This window comes from Thunnus maccoyii, chromosome 12 (assembly GCF_910596095.1).
Source record: "Thunnus maccoyii chromosome 12, fThuMac1.1, whole genome shotgun sequence".
In the NCBI taxonomy this organism is placed as follows: domain Eukaryota; kingdom Metazoa; phylum Chordata; class Actinopteri; order Scombriformes; family Scombridae; genus Thunnus; species Thunnus maccoyii.
In genome coordinates this window covers 11,147,370-11,160,102 of record NC_056544.1, presented here as the reverse complement: position 1 = coordinate 11,160,102, position 12,733 = coordinate 11,147,370, and the positions used below count along the sequence as shown (strand labels likewise).

The 12,733-nt window shown below is 42.0% G+C and overlaps 2 protein-coding genes across 3 annotated transcripts; one reads left to right on the top strand and one right to left on the bottom strand.

Annotated features, from left to right (window-relative positions):
* Positions 1–131: 131 nt before the first annotated feature.
* nr2f6a (nuclear receptor subfamily 2, group F, member 6a) lies at positions 132–10,374 on the bottom strand. 2 transcript variants are annotated; one of them, XM_042429366.1, is made up of 6 exons: positions 10,280–10,374; positions 9,114–9,912; positions 5,692–5,786; positions 3,829–4,163; positions 3,353–3,599; positions 132–2,602 (listed from the first exon to the last, which is right to left on the bottom strand). In XM_042429366.1, exons 2-6 carry the CDS (start codon positions 9,380–9,382, stop codon positions 2,328–2,330), a joined length of 1,221 nt encoding a protein of 406 aa, XP_042285300.1. In that variant the 5' UTR covers positions 9,383–9,912; positions 10,280–10,374; the 3' UTR covers positions 132–2,327. The 2 variants fall into 2 exon arrangements, with proteins under 2 accessions (XP_042285300.1, XP_042285301.1); XM_042429367.1 differs by having other exon boundaries at positions 3,829–4,160.
* On the top strand, positions 3,863–11,199 carry LOC121908279. Its single transcript, XM_042428183.1, has 4 exons — positions 3,863–3,987; positions 9,228–9,449; positions 9,793–9,847; positions 10,364–11,199. Exons 1-4 carry the CDS (start codon positions 3,863–3,865, stop codon positions 10,601–10,603), a joined length of 642 nt encoding a protein of 213 aa, XP_042284117.1. The 3' UTR covers positions 10,604–11,199.
* Positions 11,200–12,733: the final 1,534 nt, after the last annotated feature.

Below are 12,733 nucleotides of genomic sequence, written 5' to 3'. Positions count from 1 at the left end.
ATTATGGGAGGATGAGACAAAATAAAAAAATATATATAATAAAATAAAATAATAAATAAAATAACTGTTAAAACTCCTCAGTTTTTGTCATATGAATACACTTATTCATTTGTGGTACATGTTGCTGTGTTTATTTGGCATTATTCATACAGATGTAATTACAACACTTTTTCAAGTAGTTTGGAAAAACAAACATAACAAAAGACACATTGTCATCTTTTGAATCTTTTAATAATGTTGCCATACACATAAAATTGAAAAACATAAGAACTCATTAACACAAAGATAAGAAAACATTAATAGTATATTTATCTTTTTTTATGACATGGTTGAGTTTGTTGACTAAAAGAATAATATTCAGATAACGTTCAAAAGGCCCGATGGTAAATCAAGAAGCAGAGTTACATCCTTTGACTTTGTGTTTTTTATCAATAAATGCTGAAACACGTAGTTTTTTTATTCTTTCCTTTTTACTTGTGATGTTGTAAATTTGCCTCTTGAAATACCAGCGTGAGGTAAGTCCAGGTGGACCAGCGAATCAGGGCCCGTCCTCATTAAACTCGTGACAGATAGTGTGATGTTTTGGCATTGAAGATCCTCCTAGTGCAGTTTTTCCACAAGATCCTCATCCATTACAATATCGTCTCACATCCTTCACAACAGTAGGTACTCGCTGAGATGCTTAGAGATGCGAGCGTGAACATCCCTTTCTTCCATCTATGACCTATCAGCTGCAATGGCATGAAGCTTCTTTTTCTTTGACATCTGAACAGATGACAGAGGTATTTTCATGTAAATACATATAGAAAAAATAACATTTAGGAGCTAACAGTGAAAGCAATACTTTAATGTTTAAACGAACCTTGAATTACATAATGTAAAAAGAATGAAAACCATCTCAATTCAGCAGAGATTCAAAACAACATTTGAACATGCAAAAAGACAAAGTTGGCCTCAATATATACACATTTCAACATCATCATTACCCCCAGAAACAGCATTGATTGACGTAAACTGGTATTTAACTGGTGGTGTCGGTTATAAACTCTCTGATCACCAAATATATTCAGTAAGCTCATTATTATCATCTTGAATTGTCTTTCATATTGGAACCCAAGTTGAATTTACCTACATGTCAGCCTGCCGTTTCGTCAGTCAAACTCATATTCAAAAACACAAGTGAAAATTACTTCGGGGGATCTTTTAAAAAAGATACAAGACGAATGTTTGTGATGCTCATAAGACTCATTTCATATTTCATAGGTGTCCCAAATTCATACGGAATAACAAGGCAGTTGTCAAAAAAGAAGGCGGTTTCTGGTGAACAACATTTACAGAGGTTTGTGTTTACGAAATATCAGACTAAAGCCTTCTGATGGCTAGTGAGGTATTAGTCCGTTCTCATGTTACTGTGGCTTTTAAAAAAAAAAAAAAGCTTCTATTACAGCGACAGTGAGCCCTGTGAATGAATTTAAATGTATTGTTCATGTCTGAGGGTCAAGCAGTCAAAAGAGTCCATTCGTCTCTTTCTCTCTGCTTTGTGTTCTAATCAATCCATCTAAAAACCATCTTTGAGGATGATATGATAACTTTGGTGATTTTTTTTCCTTGGTTTGATTTCATTTCTGTGCCATTTGAGCAGTTCCTTAGTTTCTTCCTCAGTGTTGAGGTAAGAGAGCAGTTAGTTCAGTATGATCTAAGAATGTCCTCTTCAGCAAAAAGGCCCTGCAGAGAGCCTTACTGTGCCTCATATTCAGTTCACTGCACAACCGCAGCTTTCTGACACTCCAGACTGTTGAATAACATCCATTGTAATAATAATATCGTATTTTAATGTCATGTGGATAAAAAGGTCACTGCATCACAAATGGAAAATGAGCCCAGTGTGGGAAAAATTGTTCTGTTGACTTTCAGTGGCAGGACAGTTTTGTCCTCTAAATGTGATTGTAGCAGGGTGCTGCTGCCCTCTACATGAAACTGCGGTGTCTTTAGTCACTGTGGCATGTGGGTGGTGACATGACTGGCTGTGGTGGCCATATCGGAGCCCAGCATGAGGAGCTCGTATCTGGCCTGAGACCTGGCACTAGAGCGACGGGGCTGGCAACGAGACAGATCCAGCCTGGCACCTGCTCCTCTTCTCTGGAGGCTTGTGTGGAGACAGAGAGCTTGTTTCATGAGGGGGAATAGAGCGGTTACAGTACAGTACATATGACGGCCAGCTGGCACTGCAGTTTGATAACCACACAGATGGATAGTGATGAGTCAAGAGGTTTCCTGTGGGTCCTTGTCGTCACTAATCCCAGACGGAGACCTCGTCCATCAGGGGGCTACTGTCCTGGGACATACGGCCAGCTGATCGAGCTTCCGGAAAGCTGCATGTCACGGATCAGCGTCTCGATGGGTGTCTTTCCTACCAGGCGCATGAAAAAGAGCTGGGAGATGAGGTTGGCGGGAACGGCACGCAGGGCAGGGAGGCGCAGTAGCAGGCGGCCGAAGCGCTGAGGCTGACTCGGGTACTGCATCCTCTCGTACTCTGTCAGAGCCACCTGAGCCTTCTCCTGCAGAGACTCCACGTGGACTGGGTCTGTTAGACCACAGGCATCTGAGAGGGAGGAGGAGGGAGTTACTTAATAGTGTGGGCAGGTTACATAAAGAGTCGTGATTAGCCTAGAGGAGAGTCGAGATCCCTGCAAATAACATGATAAAAAAGCCCCTGAGGGGAACACTTACAATATAGTGCCTCATCACCTTTACACTCTGTGAAGAATATATCATTTAAACCCTATAAACCCCAAAAATAACTTAAAAACGTTATAAGTTAAAAAAGATTTGAATAATTCAGGAGGTGGCACACACAATAAGCATTTTGTTTATACAAGTCTTGCAAGTCTTAAAATGTACAGTGCTGCATGATGATCAATAACAGCACTAACTATTCAGCACATATGTGCTGTAGAACATTACTGCATTTTCATTAATAAGCCAGGAGATGGTGCCATAGTAAGTACATTCACAGATTAATGTGGCAAACTTTACTACAGCTGTCCTGTCACTTTAAGACAATTTTAAAACATATTTAACATTAACAATGTTTAGACAGTCCTTTAAAGTGCCTTAAGACTCACAGTTATCTATCAAAAGTGGCATCTGGGTGGCCTTGTGGTCTGACGAATACCATATAATCACATTCACAGTGTCCCCATTTTGATCTATGTTGCAAGTCTCTCCTCATGTTTCTTGTCTGTTTCTACATTTTCTACAAATGCCTCAATAAATGCCTCCACAAATGTACATAAGTGGCTTCCTAGGGTGGCTTTGCTGTGCGATTTGTATTGATAAAATGGTCAATCACCTGGCGAGAACAGTGCGATGGCCTTGAGACAGCTGTACTCAGCCGAGTCCACCTGCAGTCTGGTCAGCTTATCCACCTGGTCCTGGAACACCCTCACCTGGTCCATGAAGGACACCACGCGCTCAGCAGACATGGGCGAGGAGTGGAAGCCGGCCGCGGCCAACAAGGGAGCCATGTGGAGCGGTAAAGCCGACTGGGCTGCGTTAAGGATGAACAACTCGCTCCAGCTCAGCCTCAGCAGGGCCACCTGAGGATTTGTTAATGTGTTAATCAGATAGCACTGCACTTTTATCATCAATTTTTAATGTGCATTGTATTCATTGTGTATTAATTGATGTGCACATATTTCTTCAATGTATCTTGTCTGTTTCTCTTCAACATTTCCAAGAATATCGTCTGATAACAAGAGAAAAAACTCTCTCTTACTTGTATGAATTGTGCAACACATCAAACATCAGTAGAGTGAATCTGCTAACCTGGTCTGACACAGGCAGCTCAGGGAAATAAGGGATGTTCCTGGCCCACTCCACAGTGCTGAAGAGTAGCCGAGCGGCCAGTTCACAGATGTTATCAATGCCCATGGCATTATCCGGACCAGCCTGCTGGTTGTACTGGTGCCCGTACCGACTGCTGGGGTACGGCTCAGCTCTCAGCAACTGGGAAATGAGCTCTGACACCGGCTGACCTCCACCACTTCCTCCATTGTTGTTGTTGTTATAGAACTCCCCGCCTCCAAGGCCGCTGGCGCCACCTATGGGTGTGATGGAGGGGCTGAGGCTAGGCTGAGGTGGGATGCGACCGCGTTGAACTGCTGTAGTTTGGTTGGGGGACAAAGGGGAGGAGAGGAGAGGAGAGGAGTGAGGAGAGGAGTGAGGAGAGAGGAGAGAGGAGATGAGAGGAGAGGAGAGAGGAGAAAGGCAGACAGAAGACAGAGAGAAGATTAGAGAGGAGATTAAAGCAAGATAAAGAGAGGAGGAAATTGTGAAGGACAAGGGGAGGTAAAGGAGGGGATTTGGAGAGGAAAAAAAGTTAAAACTGAGTTCAGCCAGCGGTATACGTCAGATTATAGACCGACAGGCTTGACCCGATTAGGAAGCTATTCTTCAAGATTAAAAGGAGGCACAATTGAGCCCAGACGGATCCCTCAACTAGAGCGTGAAACTGAGGAAATTTATTCTTATGCTCATCAGGCTAGATGAAGGTTATCTGGGAAACATAGACATGGGAACATAATATCATTTTCCATTCAAATGTTTTTTTTTTTTGTTTCTGAAATATTAGCTCTGCAGGAGAATTATAACATGCCAACGCAGTAACCACAGTATATCTTCCAATAAGGAGATTGCTTCTGCACTCAAATATACCCTGTGAGCCTAAAAACACTGACGTAGGTAAAGAACCGTGGCCGTGACAGACAGCATTACTGCAAAAACTGAAACAGCAGCCAGATGACTGATGAGGCTTTCATTTGAGGTTCTGAATCCATGTGGAAACCATCTGTCCTGCTCTAGTGTCTTTGAGCAAGGCACTGAATCCTGAAGAAGCCACAGGAATGCTGCTCTGTCGCTGACCCTGACCTCTGACCTCCCTGTGGAGGCGGTCAAGCGAAGAGAATTTCTCTACAGGGAGCTATAATGTGTCTCATTAACATGCTTTATATTCTGAGGGTATGAGGAAAAAAACAACAAATCACATACTCTTGTTTTTGAATTGAGACAACCTGTAACTACAGTCACAAACACTAAAGGTTAAATATTTTCTCATGTTTTAAAAGGTTGGGCAATGGAAAACGAATTTAGAAGTATTAGAGAAAATAATGGAAGAAAAGTGACTCTGCTAAATTTCTACCACAAATTATCCCATAAAGTATCTACATCCCGTATGCACAGTTCTGTGCATCTATCGGCATGACATTGAATGATGCCTCACTTGGGCTTCACCACTTAAGGTGAAATCCCATATTGGATTCTGCCTGATTGAGCCAACAAGGCAGAGGGTTTCTGCAGCTTCAACCAGAGGCTTAAGGCTCAGGGACGCAGGTGTCTTAGCACTGTATCCCTCTCAGTCACTCTTACGCAGGCACTAGATTAAGCCACTTAGTACATGGCATTGAGCTGACACGCATCGCTTGCTTAGCCATGATAGGGCCCAGACAGCCATGTGTGGCAATTTCTCTGGTCTGTGGAACTCGTGGAGAAGAGGCAAGATAATGGCAAAGAAAAATTGAACTATTTAACTATTAACTTTTTCTAAGAGCAGCTGTCACAATCACAGTGTCTCCTGTCCTTGCGGTGGGATCAGAATGGATGGTGGATTTATGGATCAGGATGGAAAGATACCTTCTTTGCGCATGCCCACGCGAAAACACTTCTTCAGGCGACAGTACTGGCACTGGTTCCGGTGGTGTTGGTCTATCTGACACTCTCTGTTTGACCTGCAAACATAAACAAATAATTATGGTAACATTTGTGATTGATCAGTTACTATGACTCCAACTTTCAACATTGAGTTTTGGAAATAATCATTCTGTATTAATGCAGTGACAGTCTGGTTCACTGCAAATGTCAGAAAGTGTGATCTGCTTTCACCTCAACAAGTGGCTTTCTGGTTTCTTTTTATAGATTACATACGTGTCTACAGCCTGATAATGACGCTTCCTGTATATGATTCTCCTGAACATTAATTAATACTGTATATTAATAATGCATCAGCAAACTACATTTCCTACTACGGGCATTGCTACGGGCAATGTAATCACATTTAGATAGCAGATGGTTAAATGATTCAGGGTTATTTCAATCACATATCTCAATTGTTCTTATGTGTACTTTACAACTTAACCTTTAATTCTTATTGAGGAAGATCACAATTATAGAACTAAAACACTGTATGTGGTGAATAATTTAGATAAAAATTAAATATGACAATTTATTTCTATGATCAATGACAACAGAAGTTTTTGTTTAACTCTGAAAATGTAGGGTAGATTACAGTGAGACCTTTAATATTGTCCATGTTATATTTGTAGTGTTGTGTATGACATGCTTATTTTAAGCAATATAGCAAAGTAGGGCTGCAACTACTAATCATGGTCAGTATCAATTAATCTGCCAATTTTTTTGGAATATTTGGAAAAAAAATTTGGAATTTTAGCTTGAAAAATGAGTCAAACAATTAATCAACTGTCAAAATAGTTGCCTTTTAATTACTGTCGATCAACTAATCTATTAATCTAAAAGACTTGGAAAAACTACATTTACCAGAATAAAGCCACATGACTCGCTCTGAACTGTAACAATAGAGCTAACATCATCAGAATGCACATAACCTTAGGTTGGTGAGGGGACAGGATGGTTATTTCCCTGCTGTTTTATAAGAAATATTTAATTGTCTAAAGTCCCAAATGTTCTGTACCATAACTTTTCATATAGTAATGACCATAACTTTAATACTAGGTGTGCATCAAGAGGTTGTTTTGCACTTCCTGTCTCAAAAACGAATGCAAGCTGTATAAAATGTTTTTACTGACTATTTAGATATAGTGTGGGTACATTTTGTTGTTCTTATCGTTGTTAGTAGTTTTATTGTTGTTGCTTCATTGTTTTTGTTTGTTTGTTTTAGTTCCCTTTTGCCTTGGATTTTATTACACTATTGTTTTGCATTATGATGTAATGTTTACTTGGGTGGACCCCAGGAAGAGTAGTTGCTACCTCGAAAGTGGCTAATGGGGATCTAGATATGTAAAAATAAATAAAATAAAATAAAAAAGTCTGCTAATTGTTGCAGCTCTATAGCAAAGATATTTATGTAACTGTTATAGCACAAAGTAAGATTATTTAAATGTACATTTCAGTCATCAATTTATAGCCACTGTCTAAAAACCCTTAGATTATACAAAAAAATGGCAGAAATACAGTATATAATGTAGGATCAGTTTGTTTATTAACAGACTAAGATTTAGACTCGGCAATTTAACAACATGTTGGAAAGAGAGCAGCCACATTTCTTATGAAAATCAGACACTACAATGAATGTTATGACTTATATCTCAGCATATACATTATCATCTATCATTAGATATAATCACGCGTTGCTGTACTTTCCAACAACTTATTAAGTGTTAAGTTTTCTCAGAATTATATCGATAAACAAAAAGTTACCCATAATGGCCCTCCCTGGAGATGGGAGGTTTGACTCTTTTTACTGACTTAAGTTTTTATGAGTCACTCACGAAAGAGAGTTGGATTTTTGAGTCAATCGAGTCACTGAGTCAGTCACCCAGATCCTAGAGAATCCCCCACCAGTGAACGAACACTCGTCTACTGATTACAGCCTACAACTCCGACTCGGGCCCCCACTAGTACAAATACATAAATCTCATGAAATATTTCTCTCTCATCCCATCCATGAAACATACCATAAATTCCCGGGACTTAAATAATATATTTGCTTCAGCTGCATCATTGGAAGAAATAAATTATTTTATACAACATATGAATTTAAAATGATTGTATTGCTTCCACTATAAAACGCCTGTTAGATTAATGTTACTAAACACGCGCTGTACTTAATCCCACTAAATAAATGGCTGTTTATGATATGAATAAATTATTTTATACAAAATAATGGTAATAAAAAATAACTCAAATGATCGTATTGATTATCATCTCTGCCAGGTGTAAGCCTGGAGGGGATCATGTGTCTGGTTGTGTGTGTGCGTACGTGTGTGTCCGTAGCTAATCTCACATACTACTGGACCAATCAGCCTAATATTTTTTGCGCACATTTATGACTGTATGCTCAAGGACCTCTCATGGTTGTGGTGATTCACAATTTTTGAAAAAACTATTTTATAACGCCATTTCTTATGAGCCTATAGTAAAGCTTAGACTTTCACCTTTTCAGCAGTCCTCACTATTTTACCATACGCATTACGACATAGCAAAAGGCATTTCTGGCAATCGGCTAGGCTAAAAACAAGGCTTACATCTGTTGCAGGCCACATTTTGGCCTTTGTCGTGGCTCAAAAACTGTCATCCATAGAAAAGTTTAATCTCATCTTGAACCGGAGAATCTGCTGATTAATTCCATGTTTGGTATGTTACGATCCGCTAAAGTTTAAGCACGATACGACATGAATAAATCTGTTTCTGTTATGTTTGCTGCCATCTTGACTGTACACACCTGGTGGAGATCTGCACTCTTCTAGTTTAAAATGATTTTATTGTCATTCTGCTTAAAAGACGTGAACAGCCGTCAGTCCCATCTATGATCAGAACGGTCAGACTGGCATCCAACACAGTCTGCTAATCATAAATTACAGACTGTTGAATTTCATGATTGACCAATAAGAATTGAGTAGTAGTAAACTACTAAAAATGGACAAATTCAAATTCCTGGATGATTACTGACTGTGGCGGGAAACTTGTGGGTGACTGAGTGAATGATTTGTTCAAGCTAGGAGAACAAGCAACGTTACTGAGTTTAAACAACAGCCAAAGTAGTTGCTTTTCTCACAAGTTAATACAGTAATTAACTTGACACAACTCCACAAATACAGTTAATTTAAGTGTTGCACAATAGTGACACATCATCTCACCGCCTTTTCGCAGTTAGCACTAATGTTAGCTAGCTAGCAGGTAGGAGGGGCGAGTCAGTGAATGAGTCAGTGGAGACGAGGACTCGTCACTGCCGAGTCAGTGAAATGAGTCGTTCGTCTCCAACGATTCGTCCACGTCTCGCACATCACCACCTCTCTCACCTGCAAGTGTAGCTCAGGTTGCGTCTGACGCTCCTCTTGAAGAAGCTCTTGCAGCCCTCGCAGGTGAAAACGCCGTAATGTTTCCCGCTTGACTTGTCGCCGCACACCACGCAGTCCACCACGCAGGCTTTGTCATCGTCGCCGGCCTCCATGTCGCTGCCCCCCGCCTGTGGAGACCCGTCCTCCTCCTCCCCCCTCAGGTAGCCCTTGTCCCCCAGCCCGTTGGTGCCCCCGTTGGGATCTCCCCAGCCCCCACTCACCATGGCCATCGCTTGGTTACCGAACCACCGCAGAAGAAAATGGGACAGTCAGCCAAAATTACTGGCTGCTGTCAAGGTAACATAAATATATATATAAAAAAGTCCAGATTGTTTGTTTCCCCCTCACCTGAAGAGAATCAGTATTTTCTGCTTGCCTGTGCTTTCATTTGTTAAATAAGTCTTGACTTTCTTTTTGAGCGTATATACAAACTGAGAAAAAAATAGTCCTCAGGCTAAACAAGCAGATGTAAATGAGAAAAAAATAGGTTACAAGCTTTGAGGAGTAGAGTGTTTGGCAGAAAAAACAAGAACAGTTCAGTCTCCTCCCACTCCACTATGACCTGGAAACAGTCTCAGTGTGGCAACTTTTAGTTTTGCATGCCTGTAGACTTCAGTGTCTCTTTTCTTCTCTTATCCAGCTCACAGACACTCTGTGTTGTTTTCTTCCTCTCTTTTGGACCAATTCCTGAGATGGTGAGTCTTTTTTTTTTTTTTAAAGAGGAGCCCGGTCGCACGGTTTCACACTGCAGCCAGGGAACCTTTCACAGGAAACAATGAGTCAAACATACAGTACACATTCTCCAACAGAGTGCAATGAAAGCAAGATTTGCTAGTTCTTGCAGATGACATGAGGTGAAAATTGTCTACTGCACAGCCCCACATACTCGTTCTCTTTTTCACTCTCACTCATACACTCCCAGCTCTGTCTCTGTAGCAACAGTAATGGCTGAAAAAGGACCTCAGTGTAGCTCGCCTTAGCACATGCCTGGAGAGGCTTTGACCAACCCTCTTAAAGTACCCCTTACACTGAATTTGTCCTTGCTCATGCTAATTATTCCTCACATAAGGCAGCCGTCTACATAAATATCCCCCTCTAAATCTCCCTAGAAATTATGTCAAGCTTACCTCAGAGTAAACATTAATGTGTTATGTCTATGGCTTCCCTCGTTCAGAAGGCGTGCTGGAAAATAAATCCTTTTCTCGCTCTAGATCTTCCTTCCATCCAGCGAGACTGAGAGCGCAGACACAGCTCTCCTATTCTGCTGTAATCCTCTCAGCGTCAGCAGCGGCAGCATTGTGACCCACAATGAAGACATTCCAGATCACCGCAAGCAAAACAACTTGATGGCCCCCACAACAACATCACTTCTCATGTGGTCGTGGGCTTCTTCCTCAAGGCACTGCCAGCTGCGGCAGCTGCAGCAGCAGCAGCGGCGGCGGCGGCAGTAGCAGCAGCAGACGAGGCGACGTGGACTTGCCTGACCTGACTTACAAAATGCACAGTCTCTGTTCAAGTAGATCCTCCACACAAGGAAGTGCTGTCGTCCCCGCTCGCCGTAGCACGAGTGCTCGGTTGTGACAGTGTCCCTCTGTGCTGCTTCCTTCCAAAGGGAAAAAAAAAAATTAAAGAAAGCAGGAGAGCGTCCGTCTGCTCAGCCCTCCATAGTTCCTGTGGTTGCTCTCCAGGCACTCATGCAGGCTTCTCCTTCCAGCCTTTTGTCAGTGCTTGCCCACCAAGAACTAATGACTTGCGGCCTAGCCCTGTGTGCTGCCCTTCGTCCGTTTGTGTGTGTGTGTGTGTGTGTGTGTGTATGTGTGAAGCCTTTCCCTATGGCTCAGGCGAAAAGGAGGTGGGGGTGGTGGTGCTCCTCTTCCCCCTCTCTCTCTCTCTCTCTCTCTCTCTCTCTCTCTCTTTCTCTCTCTCTGAATCAAATTATGATTCAAGAAAATGGCCACAGCGCGAGACTGGCTGGATTTTTTTTTCCTTGCCTCTCTTTCCTCTTGTGTGTCTGTTTTCCTCCAATCTATTTGTTTGTGTGTGTTTGAGAGAGAGAGAGAGATCAAGCAAAGCGAGAGAGAGAGAGAGAGAGAGAGAGGGAGGGAGGGAGGGAGGGAGCAGGAGTGTGTGAAGAGGGGGAGGGGGCAGTCTATGTGTGTGTGTGCTCCCAGGGATTTGACACTGCTATTCAAGCCCTGCGGTTACCATGGTGCCGGCTGCCTTATATGGCCATTGGAGTCAAAGAGCAAAGAGAGTGGGCTGTGTGGGGCAGCATGCACACCCACACACACACACATACACACACAGGAAGAATGTGGAGGATCTCTCTCCTCAGAGATGCAGAGAGCATGACCCCAAGGCCTCAAAAACCACCCCGACACTACCAGATTACCCTGAAGCCCTGCAACAAATACAAGCAAGCTGATCTCCTGCCTGCCCTTTGTCTTTCAGAAAGCAATCGAATGTTGCATCTGAAAGTTTTGCACAATTTAAGAAGACAAGCAAAAGCAGCAGTGACCTGAATGTTATTTCTCAAAGCGAGACTACATCTTTCCCTCCCTTGATGAACACGCTTTGATCCTGCGTACGTGTAGAGAACAGCTTATTGTGCTGGAAATAAAGGTTACCATTTTGTGGTCATTGCTCATTTCTCAAAGACCCTCTGTCTCAGCGCTTTGTGGAGCACACAGTGATTTGTGTTCGAGGTTACCCCAAGAGGTCAAACTGACTTTCACACCCCTGCCACGCTAACGCTGCAGGGTCAAACGCAAGATAAAGGGGAGGAGGGGACGCAGAACAACCCTGGATAAGAGCTTAAGAGATAAGTGATGAATCTGCTTGTAAAATGTGCCGCTCTTTGGGGGTTGGGAGGTTGCAGACGCAGATACGGAGAGATGAAAGTGCCCTGAAAGATTCACTATATGCAACTTGTTGTCTTATCTAGGGAGCGTTTACAGAGATTTTTAAAGGCATTCTTTCCCTCCAAGGACACTTTTATGGCACTCCTAAATTTAAACCCAGCTTTACCCCCTGGAGAATGTGTGTGTGTGACAGAGGAGCATTGTCCTGGCCATTGTGCAGCTAATAGGTCATCAGAGGGGTGTGTGTGTGTGGGGGAGAGAGAAAGAGTGTGTGTGTTAATTTGAATGAAAGTCCCTTTAATTAGGCCGCTGTGCCTGCTTATTGTCACTTCTTGTGTAGGGCAAGATTAGGCTTGTCAAATAAAGGGTCCTTGTAAAAGACTGTGCGTGTGTGTGTGTGTGTGTGTGAGTGTGTGTAAGAAGATGAGATATTCAACAAAGCCGTTAATTAATAGTTTGACACCAGAAACTGCACACTTTGACTGAACTTGCTTTTTTTCAGAGTGTCAAGCTTTAATACAACAGTGAAAAGGCTATTTTGAAGGTTGATTTGATCCATTTTAGCATTTAATTGTAATAATTTTATTGTAATATTTGAATATGCCCTATATTCAGAGTACTTAGTTTTTTGTTATAGGGTGGTTAAATTTAGGTAGGTCGGATCGTCGTACAGGGAAAACTAGGCATGGCTAATCTTGTTTTAATTCATCTCTGTTTCAG